Source organism: Schistocerca piceifrons, chromosome 3 (genome assembly GCF_021461385.2).
Source record: "Schistocerca piceifrons isolate TAMUIC-IGC-003096 chromosome 3, iqSchPice1.1, whole genome shotgun sequence".
Classification (NCBI taxonomy): domain Eukaryota; kingdom Metazoa; phylum Arthropoda; class Insecta; order Orthoptera; family Acrididae; genus Schistocerca; species Schistocerca piceifrons.
Window position 1 is genome coordinate 337,488,997 of NC_060140.1, and position 17,878 is coordinate 337,506,874.

The following is a 17,878-nucleotide window of genomic DNA, read 5'->3' on the forward strand; positions in this document are numbered from 1 at the left end:
AGGACAGAACTCCATGTAAGTATGCTTGCAATCCTTTATGCATGTCTGCGTAATGAGAGTTCTAAGCTGCCTTCTTAAATCAGTTGCTGTAATCCTAGGTCTTGACTTTACACAAGCACGTGAGAGACCTATCTATTTCAGTAAGTTCAATAAAGAACTCCCTAAAGCACTGACGCATATCAACCATTTTAGGTTTCATTTTGTACACACAGATGAGAGACAAGGAACACTACAGTGAAAACAACAGTTGGTTCAAACAAGTTTCACACACCAAATTTGTGGTGATCTCCTGTCCACATGCTATGATCTGTCTGTGCAGAAGTGATGTATGCAGAGACTTGTGCAGACCGATCGTTTCTGTGTGGACTGACCTTTATGTTTGGCTTCATAAAAAACCCAATGAAATGCATTGATGTCTTGTTATCTTTGTTGCTCAATCACAGACCTGCCCGGGTAGCCTCGTGTTAACATGACCACTTTAGAGTTGGAAAGATATGCCGGCCCTGGATTGAATCTGCCCAGTTGATTAATGACAAAGGGTCAGTGTGCTGGCCAGGCTGTATGTAGCTGTTAGGCAGTTTCCCAAATCCCATTAGGCAAATACTGTGCTGTGTCTCTTGTTCCACGTCAGACATATGATTAGATTAGATTAGATTAGATTAATACTTGTTCCATAGATCATGAATACGACACTTCGTAATGATGTGGAATGTGTCAGGTTAATAAAAGATGTCTGTACAAGATATTACATTACACAAAATATTGCATGACACTAATGTTTAAGTTGGTTTTTCCCCCCCTCCCTTAATTTATATCTAAAAATTCAGCCAATGAGTAGAAGGAGTTGTCATCTAGAAATTCTTTTAATTTATTTTTAAATGTTGGTTGGCTATCTGTCAGGCTTTTTATGCTGTTTGGTAGGTGACCAAAGACTTTTGTGGCAGCATAATTTACCCCTTTCTGTGCCAAAGTCAGATTTAACCCTGCATAGTGAAGATCATCCTTTCTCCTGGTGTTACAGCTATGCACACTATTACTTTTGAACTGGGTTGGATTATTAACAACAAATTTCATAAGTGAATATATATACTGTGAGGTTACTGTGAGGATCCCTAGATCCTTAAATAGATGTCTGCAGGATGACCGTGGGTGGGCACCAGCAACTATTCTGATTACACATTTTTGAGCAATGAATACTTTTCTACTCAACGATGAATTACCCCAGAATATGATGCCATAAGAAAGCAGTGAATGAAAGTAGGCATAGTAAGCTAATTTACTGAGATTCTTATCACTAAAATTTGCAATAAACCTAATAGCATACGTAGCTGAACTCAGACGTTTCAGCAGACCATCAATGTGTTGCTTCCAGTTTAACCTCTCATCAATGGACACACCTAAAAATTTTGAAAATTCTACCTTAGTTACAGACTTCTGTTCAAAGTCTATGTTTATTACTGGAGTTGTGTCATTTACTGTACGGAACTGTATATACTGTGTTTTATCAAAATTTAAAGAGAGTCCATTTGCTGAGAATCGCTTAATAATTTTGTGAAAAACATCATTTACAATTACATCACTTAGTTCTTGGTTTTTGGATGTTATTACTATACTTGTATCATCAGCAGAAAGAACTAACTTTGCATCTTCATCAATGTGGAATGGTAAGTCATTAATGTATATCAAGAACAGTAAAGGACCTAAGACCGGACCCTGTGAGACCCCGTACCTGATAGCCCCCCAGTTTGAGGAATCAGCTGTTGTTTTAACATTATGCTATGCAAGCTTTTTGAACACTTTCTTGCACTTGCACACAGGATTTACTCTTAATGCAAATAGATTGGGTACACTGCTTCTGTCCTGGGGGTGAATAGGAGGTTGATGAATTTCACAGTTTGTTCTTTTTAAACACTTACTCAGCATCAGCAGTTTAACCATGTGCCTATAGGTCTTATAGGCTCAAAGTCTGCTTCCAGGGCATGATTGTAAATGCAGTGATGTGTAACATCCACGTGAAAATTTATCAAGGAGCTGTGAATTTATCATTCACACAAAACCATGAGAAGCTTTTTTAATTAAAAAATGTAGTCAGGATCCATATTTGGACACTCATTTTGTAGATCAACATAGAATATTCTAACTGGTTCCATTTACTAATTTCAGTGCAAAGTAGTATTTTTCTCACTTTTTTGCAGTATCATGTTTAGAATTCACAATGACTAGAATGTGAAGAGCATTGGATGTGAAAGGTTGTAGTTTGTTCCTGCAACAGTTTCTCATAAACGCCCAAAATTGTTGCTCAGTCTCGTGGCACAGCATGGAATGGTGAAGGTAGAAAGTAACAGTGATATTCACAGTGAAGGCAAAAGCCTATACTACCTTCCACCGCTGTTTACAGAACTATAAGTAGTTTTTCTGTTTTGGTTTCTAGCTCAGCCACAAACGTCTCAGTCAGTACACTCAGAATATTTGAGCCATAGGGTTTTCTGTTATGTTTCTGTAGTTCATTAATTTTGTCAGTTAGGTTGAAAGTGTGTTCTTCAACAGAGTTGGGAACAACCACTGCTTTATTTTGACAAATGTGTCTTGTGCAACTTTATTTGCCAGTGTTGCTGCATGCTTCCAAGTGCTTGCTCCTTTATTTTGGCTTTAGAATGTATTTCATATTGAAAATTTCTTGTCGTATTTTATTCGTCAGTATTAAAAAGAGGTGGAGTGTGAGGAGAGGCTGAAGGAGAAGAACTTTGTTGTCAGAATGAATATTCGTGTTATTTTCTTACATTGTAGAACAAGCAGTCATTCACTGGTTCATTTGTTGACAGCTTCAGCTTTCATTCATTTATCCTTGGATTGCTTCTGCTACTTCTTGCACAATGCCTAAACCTTTGATGCCTTTGCCTACAGCTTTTTTCTGCTCTAATGACATCCAACTGTTTTTCCATTCATTCTGTATTGCAGTAGCCAATATTTGACGAAAACACTTTGTATCTGGGATGTGGAAAGGATGTGCAGTTCTCATACTGAGTAGAAGAAATTTTGGGAGGATTACACTTCCTATCACACCCTGTTGTATGATAGGATCATAGACTTGACTATGTGTGACACCTAATTCTCCTTTCATACTGTCTAACAGTGTCTTTGCATTCACAGCAAAGCCTTGTTCTTCGATCACATTGTTGGGAGATGGACAGGCTATCATTTTAACTGCATAAAAGTAGTTCACAAATTTTCCATCCATAGGGTCTCTCTAGAAATGATCAAACTGCTTTACCCTAGGACTGTATGGTAATTGCATCACACATTTGTAGACAAATTCTGTTTGTGGGACCCATGCATTAAAGTATAATGTGCAGACAGCAAAGTTTATGCTCTTCACAGTATGCTACCGGATATGATCATCCTTCACTACATGATAATTCGGCGATCCATCTGGGCGCCATCTTCAGGTGCAATCACTGAGTGTAGTGAAGACGATCATATCTGGAAACATATCCGTGGAGAGCACAAACATGTAAGATGGCAGGAAAATCTATGGAATCACTACAGACAGCAAAGTTGATTTTTTTTTTTTTTTTTTTTTTTTTTTTTTTTTTTCACAAATATTGAAAGGTGTTTATCCAGATGCTTGTGGCTCAAATTGGAGGTGGTACCAACCAGGTAACCGTGTATTCTTTAAAGAAATGAACTCCCATGTACAAAACAGCTTCGAACATCTGATTACTTTACAAATGACTTAATGTGTTAAATGTAACAATATAATGAAAAGATAAAAAATCTACTCACAAAGTGGCAGCAGGGAACACACACAAAAGGGTTTAACTTTTACAAGCTTTCAGAGCCAGTGGCTCCTTCTTCTGGCAGAAGAGTTGAAGTGGTAGGAAGAGGTTGAAGGAAAAGGACTGGAGAGGTTTAGGGGAAGGGGTATAGTTCATAAACACCACTCAGAACTTCCAGTCAGGGGAGACTTACCTCCTCTATTCCCACCAGTTGCCTCTCCGATAATGCCCTGCTGCTCGCAGTCTGGCTCCAGCTGCCAGAGGCTGTTATCGTGTGTGTGTGTGTGTGTGTGTGTGTGTCAGTCCTTTTGTTGTGCCTTTCTGCAATGCAACATCTCCGCTGTATAGTGTGTAGCAACTATCCTTTTCATTACATTGTTAGAGTCCATATTGGATTTTACATTTTTTAATGTGTTTAATATTTGACATTAAGCATTTAACTCAGAAGTGCCAGGCAAATGCCATAAGAAATTTACCCAAGAGGGGCATTAACAATAATTTACATTTTTAAAATTTAATCCACTTATAACATTGTAATTTGTTATTTTGATCTGTTTTATACAGTAGGTTTGTAAAAGTTCATCTTAACAGCAACAAAATATATTAGCATTAATGTGGTCACCACAGCTGACCATCACCCCATTAAGTACAAGTTCGATAGTTGGTGATTCAACTTTCACATGACTTTCTTTTAGTTTTCATGCTATCTCTTGAAACAGTTCTTGCCTGCTCTCAAGCACAAAGGTACTTTGCACGCTGAACACATCCACACAGTTTGGACTGGTGTTTTTTTTTTTTTTTTTTAACTGCAAACTGCACATCATCTGGATGAGTAGTGAATGGGCTGATATTTATTGCTTTCATGGCAATATTTTTGTATGTGTGTGGCTTGGGTGCCTTGATCTGAGATGATAAATTATTTTTGTATGCAGAGGATGAAGCAGCAGCCACTGAAACTATTGTTGGAGCCGACAAATTTTGTTAAGAGTACAGCTCTCGACAAAAGTCTTTATTGGAGAACTGCTCCATTTCAGTCTTCTTGTGCATTATGAATCCATTTGTTACACTACAGTCTACAAAGTGAAATAACAGACTCATCCACCATTTCTTGCTTTTTCTGACTCTAGTGTAGTTTGACTTCAGTCAGTCAAAATTATCCACATAGCTTATACTGGAATTGTAATCTTTCAACACTGGAGGGCAAGTGATATTGGTTATTGCTCGGTCTTTCGACCTGTGACACTGTGGATGCATCTGATGGAGCACATCACATAGAAAACATGTTTACTGCCCTTTTGTCCTTCCCTCTATAGATAACTACTCCATCAATGTTTATTCTGTAATCAGATACCCCTCTCTCAAGTTCATTTTCCTTCCTGAGTTTTGTCAGATTTTTCCTTCTGGGATTTATTTTTCCACAAGTGTGAAGACCATTGTATTTTGTTCTTGAACTGAGAATATGATGTAAAATAATTGTCCATAAAAGTGATATGATTCTTCCCATGAACAGTCACTGGTTAAATTTAGAACCACCTTTGAGCCTAACTCGACTACTGGAGACTACGAAACTTTTCCTGCAAAAATATCAATTATATGATGATTCATCACATAACATCCACACATTGTACCCTCTCTTTATAGGTTTGTCTCTGATGCACTGTTTGAGAGATGACCTGCCTCTGAAGTTAACAAATGTTTCATCAGTAGCAAGAAGCTGATGTCGTGTGTAGCAATCTTGGAATTTCTTTTTCAAATGACCTAGCAACAAATGTAGTTTGTGTAGTTTGTCATAATTCTGACTGTTTCTGTCAGTGGCCACAGAATTATCATTGAGGTGCAAGTTAACCCAGTAACCAATCACATCTTTTTACTAGTATTAACTTTGGTTTATAACTTTCACGGAGGTCTGGATCAGTACTCTAGTAATCTCTGTAGCTAGGTTTTTTAGTGATTGCCATCTAAAGATTTATTCCAGTCAAAGTTTATATTTTGTGTTGGTTAGTGCGGGAAAAAGATTTGCCCTTCTGTGTTGCATACTAATTGGTTTGAAACAATATGTTGTTTATAAGTGTTTCATCAAAAAACATGCAAAATATGTCAACTGTCTTTAGGTTTAATTTGTGCTTTGCTTGTGGAACCACACCGTCTTGTCCAGTAAATAATGGCACTTGGTCAACACTTGTTTCTTGACTCCATTTTATCTTGACTGTTGGTGGTTCAGTGAGTGGCACTGCATTGTTTTAACTTGTCTCATCGCATTCATTGTTATCCTCAGTCACTACTGCTCAACAAATGACAGTAAAAAAGACTAGGACTGTGTCATTGTCATCACTTTTCTCACTGTCAACACTGTTGTCACTAGAATGAAATTCATCAAATAAAATTAGATAACATTCTTCCTCTGTTGTTCCTGTTTGGTGAGACATACTGGATGAAGAAGGGTGGTTGTTACTGCCACTAACCATACAAAATTCTGTCTGTGAAGTACAGAAAATTCTGTTGGAATAAAAATATTACTTGTAGATTTATGGAAGGTCAACACAAACATATAAGTGACTAGTTACCAACATTAGTTGTGTAAAGAAGAGCTACGGAGAGAAATGTACAACACTTCCACGAACAACACCAACAATGCATGGAATATCAGCCTGTGTCATAAATATGTGGCAAAAGTACTATACTGTGATTCTCCTGCCATCAGGTCAAAATCTAGTCAACAAATTGTTGGTTAGTTGAGAGAGCTACAGCTGCTGAGCGGTAAACTGTGAAAAATACGTGGTCAGACACAGTGACCACTGCCTTTGCAAACTGTCTACATATGTATTAGATTACAATGGTACCTGCCCTTGAAATACTTTGGTGAGAAAAAGTTAGCAAATGATAGAAATTATGATTAAAACTTATTTTTGGAAGTTACTAACTGCTCTCATTTCTAAATAATGGGTGAATAAATTCTGGTTAATCGGCCTACTATGAATTACTCTGTTCCTAACTCTAATAATACTTGCCTTACTTTGCCAAATCTTCAACATAAGATTATACCTCTTGTCTTATGTCGTATTGTATTGTATGGAACTGGGAACCGAGAAACAATGAAGAGGCTTTGTCCCTGCCTTAGCCCTCAGTGGTTCACAACCCCACAACAGGCTACAGCAGTCCACTCACACCACTGCCGCCCCACACCAAACCCAGGGTTATTGTGTTGTTTGGGGCCCCCAGTGGAACCCCTCCCCCTCCCCCCCCCCCCCCCCCTTGGGAATGTAACACACCAGACCAGTATTACCCCAATGTTTGCGTGGTAGAGTAATTATGGTGTACGCATACGTGGAGAAAGTGTTTGTGCAGCAGTCAACGACATAGTGTAACTGAGGCAAAATAAGGGGAACCAGCCTGCATTCGCCAAGGCAAATGGAAAACCATCTTAAAAACCATCCACAGACTGCCCGGCACACCGGACCTCGACACTGATCCGCCAGGCGGATTCGTGCCAGGGACCGGCATGTCTTGCCACCCGGAAAGCAGTGTGTTAGACCGCATTTCTATCCAGGCGGGCTTACACCTCTTAATTAGTAGATTACTACAGCATTTTAAATTTTCATAATTGAGTCAGTAATTGTATGTAATATTGAAAATCAAATTTTTGTTGTCCTTGGAAGGTGTTGGATAATCAACTTGCACCATGTATCATAAACTGTGAACCAGGACGTCTATTTAGTAATACAGATGAAGCTAGAATGAAGACTGCTTGCAGGTGTTGCAAACATTTAATTCAGTGGACATCGGGGAGATATTTTACACAGGAATTTTTTCAAGTGAAACTTCACCTTATTTTCAAAATGGAAGCTGTTTGGTTGTCATGATGTTTTTACCATTTTCAGTTCCTGAGGAGTATTTAATCCCAAAGAAACAAGCTTTGCTAGTAATAAATTAGTCATTTTGAACATCCTGACGTTCCAACAGTGGAGCATTATTCAACTTTTCTGGATTCATAAATTTTTACATTATATTTTCAAAATTTGTGCAACATGTAGGAAACTGATCTATGACTGATTTTTCACTTTTTCCTCTGTCCTCAACTTCTTTTTTGCAGTTTCTTGCTATTCACAGGGAGATGGTCTGCCTTTCTATAACTTACATTAACCATATTTGGTATAGCGAATATGTACAACCATCATCTGTAGAATGGAATGATAACAATGAAAATTTTTGCTGGACCGGGACTCGAACCCGGGTTTCCCGCTTATCATGTGAGTGGTTGCCTTCCCATTTAACTATCCATGCAAAACTCATGGCCAGACCCAAACTTCCGTATGTCATCAACCATGTGACAATAACTTGTACTCATGCATCTATTAAGTATATTCCCGTACAGGTGAGACATATTGCTTGGAAGTCACTTGCCCAGTGTCGGTGGATAAATACGATATTGTACTGCCTGTGTTATTCTGAATTATGATGTAACGTTCCTTTGAACATGCATGCATGTCTGAAGAAACTTTGCATTGTAATTCATAATAACACAGGCACTCCAAGCAGCTTTCAAGTAAAATCTCTCTCTCATGTACAGGAATATACGTAGTGGATGTACGAATGCAGGTTTTAGACACATGGTTGATGACATATGTACGTTGGCATCTGGCTGAGTGTCAAACACCAATAGCCAAATGATAATGTGACAGCTCGCGATAAGCGGGAAATTCAGGTTCGAGTCCCAGTCCCGCACAAATTTACGTTGTTGTCATTCCATTCTACAGCTGATGGTTGCCCATATTCACAAGTACTTTACTATTTTTCATTCACACTTGTTTGAACAATCTCAAACCATTGTCTCACTTACGTACCAACCCACCCCCTCAAACGCCCTGCCCCCCCCCCCCCCCCCCCCACACACACACACACAAACCTCGTGGTGTGCGAGAAATGTAAGCAAGGAAGGCCTGGAATTGGACCAGGATCAATGATGTCACGTTCTCTTCATCAGCAAGAACAAGATTTCTTACACCGTATGACTCATAGAAGTGGGTAGAGGAGACCAGATACTAATGCATTTATCAGATGTGCTGTTCTGTGGATTTAGCAGATAGGAGAGCCAACCATGTTTTGAGCCAGTATCACATACAGATTTTGAATGCTGCTGATCACTATAAGAGTAATTTGAGGGCTGCACAGTTTCAGGGGAAAATCCTTCAACATGTTGGTTTCTGCAGTCGACATTTTGTCACTGAGTTTGTCTTTCAAGACAGTACTATATGAGCACATCACACTCGTCATGTGAAAACCTTCCTTCAGGAGTCAGGAAAACTGATGGAATGGCCTGTGGCATCTGCTGACATGCTGTGAACCTGACAGAGCTGCTTAGTACCAGTTGAAACTTACAATGCATCATCATAGGACCTCGGGAATGCTGTTCTAGAAGAGAGCATATGTTTGAGCATCATCATCTCAACCACCTTGTGTACTTAATGCCAAGGAGAATACAATCATGTTTCTATTTACAGGATGGAGACATTATTTTCTGTTTACTTGCATCCACGGTCCTACAATATTTTAGAAATTACATTTTGCACCTGGACTGCTATAAAATATTTTTATCCACAATCAAGAATTTGGCTTATTATGCCATTCGCAAGCGACATCTGTAACAATATAAGATGCTTATAAACCAGTAGACCACTTCAACTTTGAGCATACTTTATGTTCTCAGCAAAATTATTGTTCTTAAGAATTATACCTCTTCCTTCATCACTGTAATGTGTCAATATACAGTTGTAAGCAGTTTTTTTAAGCACACTGCTCTAGTGTTAAGTGTTAAAATAGTCCACGTGCATAAGAGTCATCATCATTTATTCAAACAAACATAGCACGTCATTTATTGAGAAGATTATTAAACCAGATGTATAAACATAATTCATGCAAAGTGTTATAAACAGATTGATTATTTCAATAATATCTTTCAAATTCATGTCATCTGCACACCAGGTGTGACATTTGACCACTAAAATTATACAGACAGGTCACATCTGCAGAGTCATATATCTTTTTACATAATTTAAAGCAGCCATGACTTATTAAACTGATAGTTTGGTAATTTTCACATCTGTCAACGCCTGCTTTCTTTGGGATTGGAATTATTATATTCTTCTTGAAGTCTGAGGGTATTTCGCCTGTCTCATACATTGTGCTCACCAGATGGTAGAGTTCTGTTTTTTTGTCGAGGGGAATGAAAGGGAAGCAGTGGTTGGGAAGGGAGTGAGACAGGGTTGTAGCCTCTCCCCGATGTTATTCAATCTGTATATTGAGCAAGCAGTAACGGAAACAAAAGAAAAATTCGGAATAGGTATTAAATTCCATGGAGAAGAAATAAAAACTTTAAGGCTCGCCGATGACATTGTAATTCTGTCAGAGACAGCAAAGGACTTGGAAGAGCAGTTGAACGGAATGGACAGTGTCTTAAAAGGAGGATATAAGATGAAAATCAACAAAAGCAAAACGCGGATAATGGAATGTAGTCAAATCAAGTCGGGTGATGCTGAGGGAATTAGATTAGGAAATGAGACACTTAAAGTAGTAAAGGAGTTTTGCTATTTGGGGTGCAAAATAACTGATGATGGTCGAAGTAGAGAGGATATAAAATGTAGACTTGGCAATGGCCAGGAAAGCGTTTCTGAAGAAGAGAAATTTGTTAACATCGGGTGTAGATTTAAGTGTCAGCAAGTCGTTTCTGAAAGTATATGTACGGAGTTTATCCATGTATGGAAGTGAAACATGGACGATAAATAGTTTGGACAAGAAGAGAATAGAAGCTTTCGAAATGCGGTGCTACAGAAGAATGCTGAAGACTAGATGGGTAGATCACATAACTAATGAGGAGGTACTGAATAGGATTGGGGAGAAGAGGAGTTTGTGGCAAAACTTGACTAGAAGAAGGGATCGGTTGGTAGGACATGTTCTGAGACATCAAGGGATCACAAATCTAGTATTGGAGGGCAGCGTGGAGGGTAAAAATCGTAGAGGGAGACCAAGAGATGAATACACAAAGCATATTCAGAAGGATGTAGGTTGCAGTAGGTACTGTGAGATGAAGCAGCTTGCACAGGATAGAGTAGCATGGAGAGCTGCATCAAACCAGTCTCAGGACTGAAGACCACAACAACAACAACATAATTTAAAGCACTGAAAATCCAGGATGAAATAAAAACTGAAATGTGTAGATTGGTACTCACCACATACCCGGAAGTGTTGAGCAGCAGACAGGCACATGGAAAGAAGACTGCTAGATATTATCATCAGCCATCAGACTGAGTCCACCGTCAGATGTAGGCAAAACATACACATCTTCACACTTAACCGTAGGTACGACACTGAAAAATGCACCACATTGTAGAGCAGCTCAAAGGATTTATATTCCTACGTCAAAAGTGCCAAGTATCGGCGCCAGAGTGTAGCATGGTCGCAGGAAGTGGAAATGGCGACTCCACAGTAGAACATGCAAGCAGTAGTGTGGTTTGCAGAAAGAAAATCGCAGATTACTGTGCAAAGAAATTATCATCTTGTGTATGAATGTGATCCACCTGATGTGAAAACAATTAAGGAATGGTGTAGGAAGTTGCAGACAGCAGGAAGTGTTTCTGAAACATGCTGGCGGTGCTCGTCATGAAGTTTGAGAAGAGAGAGTGGAGGACATGAGGCAAACATTCCTCAGAAGCCCACATAAGTTAATTCATCAAGCATCTAGACAACTTGATGTACCTCTATCAACATTGAATTGAGTAGTTCACCAGCATATTCGTCTGTGTGTTTACAAAGTGCAAATTCTGCAACATCTGACACCGAACGGCAAACCACGCAGACAACAATTTGCTGTGGATATGCTGCAGCATATTGATATGGATGCCAGCTTCATGGAAAGATGTTTATTCTCAGATGAGGCAGCCTTTCATCTATCAGGAAGGGTTAATAGGCATAATGTTTGGATTTGGGGTTTGAAAAATCTGCATGTTGTTATTGAACATGTTCGTGATAGCCCTAAAATAAATGTCTGGTGCGGGCTAATGGACGACAAGATTGTTGGACCTTTGTTCTTTGCGGAACAAACAGTGAATGGATCAGTGTATCTGGACATGTTGGAGCAGTTTGTGTACGCTCAGATAAAAGACTTGCAACCCAACATCATTTTTTAACAAGATGGAGCTCTGCCACATTGTTCAACGGCCGTTCGTAAGTTCCTGAATAGTAAATTTCCCAATCGTTGGATTGGACACAGAGGACCCATTGCCTGGCCGCCGCCTTCACCTGACATTACGCCGCTTGATTTTTTCATGTGGGGATTCGTGAAGGACCGTGTGTATGCGACCAAAGTGGAGGATATTCCTACGCTGCGACATCATATCACTGATGTGGTTGTAAGAATTCCTCTGTTATTGTAGCAAGAACTTGGCAAGAAATTGAATATAGACTAAAATTCTTTGTGCTACAAATGGTTCAGATGTGGAGGCGTATTGATGGTAAATAAATAAATTCTTTGAGATGCTCTACAATGTGGTGCATTTTTCATTGTTGTATCTACTGTGGTTGTTCCTCCCCCCCCCCCCTCCCCCCCTTGGGTCTTTGAAATCAGGGAGGTTTGAGTGGGCACACCCTGTATAGGCTGTCTTCTTTCAATGTGCCTGTCTGCCACTAAACCCCCACTCTGTGTGCTGAGTAGCAACCTATCCATTTTACATAATTTCTTTGTAATGAGTTACATTACTTAATTTTAACTTAAAGTTGTCATATTTCTTTGTTTCATTTTTGGCAAAGTTTTTGTTTCATAAAGCATATACGATTATTACCAGCACTCCTTGAATCTAAGCCCACACACATTCCCAGATACTGCAGCAATCATCATATGTTGCAGTTATGCTGATAAATTATGACTGTATATTGATAATTGCATTGCACTTCATAAGAGCACAAGGATCTCCAAAGATCTGTATGTATTCCTTTTTCATAAAATTATTCTAATATTATCCATCTTAACGATTACAGGTAGCACTTGTGAGTATAATTATTTTCTTTATTGGGAACTTGACTCTAGAAATGCGGAGCTGTACACAACATTCCTCACATTTGTCTGTCAAATGTTAAATAAAAATAATGATATGAAATTTAGTATAACAGTATTGATTTTCTTGTCATCTTAATTATCTTCTCATTAGTTGCATATTTATCATACAGTCAATGCAAAAAAAAAAAACTGAAAAAGTAGGGGGAAAACCAGAAAATTGACAGATTAAATATTTACACTTTGCAAAAGTATGTTATTAAGTCACCGGGACAAGAATTCATTGATAATAAAACCTCAGTAATTCTCTCTGAATATTTGTCATTTTTTTCCTTTGACTACGTTGCCAGTAATTTCAAGCTCAGTGTCGCAAATCAGTAAATGCACTTAAAATTAAAAAATGCAATTCTGTTGTATTTAGTTCCATAAATTGTCTTTTATTGCAGTTAGCTGAATGTAGGAGACATATATGGGGACACCCACCCCCTCCCCCACTTAATAATTCTTTAGGTTACCTTTTATTATAATCTTCCTAACAAAACAGCAAGAGGTTCTTGACAAAGCAGATCCCAATTTCTTGCTGTCATTGGCTATCGGGTAAAACTCTCATGGTGACCAGCACTACAAAGCTCAGCATCTATTGAGGAGCTATACTATGTTATCACAGTATTATAGATTCTACTTCAAGCAGAAAGTGATAAATGGTTTGATTTATATTAAAATAAAGTCAAAGCAAATACTACTGAAATAAAAATTTATAAATGTTTGCCTGAAATTGCTCAGGCAGGCAAGATGTCAGTATTACAGTTGGTTTTTGTAACTCTGAAATATGCCGGGAATTCAGAACTTTTTTTAACTGTTTATATTGCTCTGTGGGAAACGGAGAGATTCCAGTTTTTAATTGTTTCAATAGAAATGAAAACACAAAGCCTGAAGGCAGTACTAAAGGAATGTGCAAAATTATTTACAGACTATCTGCAGTTGGACAGCTTCACAAAAATGGGTGATGCAATTGCACCATAGGAAGTTCTGTGCTGAAATTATCTTAGAACATATGCACATAGCTAAAGACATGATTCATGGAGAAGTCTGGAGGAAGCTTTAACTAGCACTGATGTTATATGGGTGGCGACAGTGTAACAGAGCAAGGTGCAGACTATCTGTGGAATAAAATAACAGTTCTAAAATGTTTTATTTTAATAATGTTTACTTAGCTTGCTTCTTAACTTTGGGCATTGGCACCAAATGTATTACCTATTTATGAGAATTGTAGTAAACTGCTGCTATCTTTCAGCCTGCAGACAGTTGCTCTTATGTTCACATATTTATTTCTGCTTTATAACTTCACCTCTTTGTAAAATGAAATATTACTACAGCATGCTAGTAATCAACTATAGTGATGTATGATAAGTAGCTCCATTTTATAACATAATTGTGTATTCGGAAGAATTTTTTGGAACTGATGTGGTTGTGAAAGTATATGGCGATAAACGAGTTCATTATCTGCTCAGTCCTCCCTGAAACCATTCCAAATGTATATTGGTAAATCAGAAATACCCTGTATTAATACATGCCAATTTTCCGTATATTATATTTTGATTAAAATAACCTCACGATTGACATTTCGTCATCAGCAAGTCAACTGGTAGGAATCAGCTGCCATCCAATTGTCATTTATCTTGACTGCCATGGAATTGTAGTGTTTCCTAGCTGGTAGTTATCTATAGCTACATCTATACTCTCCAAACAACTGTGAAGTGCATGTTAGAGGATACATCCCATTGTCACAGTTGTTAGGATATTTTCCCATTCCATTAATGTATGGACCACAGGAAGAATGATTGCGTAAAAGTGTGCGTGCTGTAATTAGTCTAATCTTGTCCTTGCACTTCCTATGGGAGCAGTATGTCGGGGGTTGTGATACAGTCCTAGATTCAATACTTAAAGATAGTTGTAAAAACATTCTGGGTAGGTTTTCTCGAGATAGGGTGGATGTGCAACTCTTTCAGCATCTTCTTGATTCTAACCCATGGCTCAAAAAGCCTATACCACTCATGCTGCCCTTCTTCATATCCATTCAGTGTGCCCTATTATAGCCCATTTGGTTTGGGTCTGCCTTCACACTTAAGCAAAATTGTAGGATGTAGGATATATGCCGATCTTAGTCAAGTGTGGCTGACTTTCTAGTGGCAACCTTACCCCAACCCCCCTCTCCCCCACCTCAACACTGGATGGAATTTGGGAGGATAGAAATTGAAATTCCAGCCATCCAGCTCAGTGTTTCCTGCGATTTTCCTAAATTGCTTAAAGCAGGACACAACAGATTTCCTTGTTTGTCCTTTTCCAACTGGAGCTTGTGCTCTGTATCTAATAAGTTCGTTATTAGTGGAGCAATAAATCCCATTCTCCTCTCTTTCTTCATTTTCAGATTCATAAACTGTGGGAAAACTTACCCTTTGATATGCCTTTGTTTCTCATAAAAGAACTGTAGAAGTGCCACTAAAGAATACAACCTGATCAGTTGTTATCAAAATACCCCTCTACAGACTGAGCTCTTCACATGTGAAATGTTATTTGTCACTCAGTTACGTATTAGAAGACATTTTCATGCGGCTTTGCCTGCAGGTGTGCTGGGTGGAAGTAGATCATATTGATGTGTGTGTTAGAGTGTAAGATTGCAACTGTCGCCAAAGGATGTCTTTTTCATACGGTTTGCAGAACATTGCACTGAGCGATTGTAATAATCACCAGTTCATATCAGTTCATGTGAAACATAATGTTTTGTTTGTTGGTAGTTTTGCCTACTTTCCTAATGAATATTACACTTCAGTTTCTTAATAATTTATTTATTCTTTTTTTACATTTATTAGCCTTATGAAGAGCAAGGAAAGGGATCAGTGGGAAGATCACGAAAAAGAATTTATTTTGAAACAACTTCTGGAAATTATACCTATCTTTGATCTTTCAGATGAGGCAGGCAGGTACGTAATTTGGTTTATTTGTAAGCTACTTTGCTCTTCCATGACAAATTCATTTTAATGAACTACATGTATCATAAAAAGGAATAAGAAACAATAATTCAATAATTGGTGCATAAGCCTCTGATTTGTTATTAGATTATTGTCCAGAAAACTAATCTTACATGATGTTTTGTAGGGCTAACCTCAGGCAGCTTTTGTTAGATCTGCTCCTCAATGACGACGTTCAGGTGCCACTTGTGCCAGTTATTGTATCACTACTGTGTAATGCAATCCCTGATACATTTATCAGACTTCAGACATTGGCTGAGATTGTGTCAGAAATGCATGAACCTCTTACAGTTGTTTGTTCAGAAATGTCAGTAGAAGAAAAACGGAAGATAGAAATAAAAGTAAGTAGGTCTTCTAACTTCTTCCTTTCTTTCCTCAAATGTTATTTCTGATTATGTAGTAGTGATGCATACTAATAATATTCCACTGTCTGTCTTACCCATTGTATTCCTGTAAGTATGACTGTATAACAACTGCTGGATATGTATTTTAAATATAATGGTTCTGGCAATATAATAATAAACCTACAGTCTCTCGTGAGAGTAATAGTTCAGTTATATTATGTCTTCTGGATTGGTTTGTCATGTCAAGGCCACAGCTGTATTAATCCTCCCCCATTCTCCCTCCATTTTCATTCAATTAATTCCTAAAAATTGATGAAAGGGAGGGAGAGTCATAAATTACGTCTGTACTTGCCCCTTTTAAAAGTAACAGTGCAGAAGGCAGCAGAAGATTTTAAATATGTATGTTTATGTTGTTTAACTATTTCACAACTTTAAAGAAGTTATTCATTCATTGCATCCACCTCTATAGCTAAGGGGCCGGCACTGATTGCCTTGTCGATGACCCGTGTGTTCATTTCCTGACATTGCCAGTGAGTTTCCCTAGGTGGTAGGACTGAAATGGCATTCATTCACTCACTCATGATGCTATTTGAGGAGCTACTTGAATGAGAAGCAGTGGCTCCAAGGTCGAAAAGCTGACTACAGCTGGAAGAGTAGTGTGCCAGCTCTATGCCCTTCCATACCACATCCAAATGACACCATATGGCAATGAATGACATAGCAGCCAGTTGGCATCTCACAGTCTACTGTACATGATGGTGGAGTTTCCATATTTTTTATTTATTAATTGCAGTAGTGTTGCTGCATAGCATTTTAAGTATGAGATGTCTGTACAATAAGGTCTCCCGCCACCCCATGGAAAACACATTTATTTGCAATGAATCTTTCATTGTTGGAAAGGCTGGACTTTCAGCTATTTTAGCTATTTTTCTACATAGTCACTTTCACTGTTGATGGACATTTGCATGTGCTATGCTATTTTTCATATGCCTTTGTCATAAAACTCTCCCGCTGTGTTGTGCAGATAGCGCTTGACCTCATTTTTCAATTCATCATTGGCCCAGAAATACATTCCATCCAGGTGTACTTGAACACAGGAAACAGATGAAAATCACTATTGGTAAGTCTGGGCTGTGTGTGTGGGGTGGGGGCAGGGGGGGGGGGGAGACATGGGGATGGGTGAGGATGTCCCATTTGAATTGGCCCAAGAGGTCAGCTGTTGCATGGGCAGTCGAGATGAAAATACGTACCCTACGTCAGCATTCCCCTCCTTCGGTTTTGAATGGCACGACACAGTTGTAACAAAGTCTCACAGTAGTGAGTGTTGTGCCAGTAGACATAAATTGAGACAGCAAAACACCGTTTCTGTCCCAGTACACACCGGCTGCCACTTTGATGGCAGCAAATGTTTGTTTGAACTTTCAGAGCTTCAGAAAATTTGTATGCCGTCAATGACGAGACTTTCCTTAGTTTCAGGTGTTGTGTAGGATACCCAAGTTTCGTTACCAGTGAAAACTGAAAACTGAATCCAAAAATTACTTGCGCTATATTGCTATTTATGTTCTTCAGTGAGCATTTTGGGGAGCCACCTCAGTCTCACACCTAATAATGCAAATGTTTGGTACTCTGACTTCAGGGATCCATTTGCACAGCTTGTGAACTGTCTCACTCAGATATCTAAGCATT

General features: G+C 38.6%; 1 protein-coding gene across 1 annotated transcript in view; it reads left to right on the plus strand.

Moving 5' to 3' along the window:
- LOC124789750 (condensin complex subunit 3) overlaps positions 1-17,878 on the plus strand; it is a 185,625-nt gene that overhangs the window by 62,402 nt on the left and 105,345 nt on the right. The window contains exons 8-9 of the mRNA XM_047257204.1: positions 15,690-15,800; positions 15,976-16,189. Coding sequence (XP_047113160.1) covers positions 15,690-15,800; positions 15,976-16,189 — 325 coding nt within the window. The remainder of the gene's footprint in view (positions 1-15,689; positions 15,801-15,975; positions 16,190-17,878) is intronic.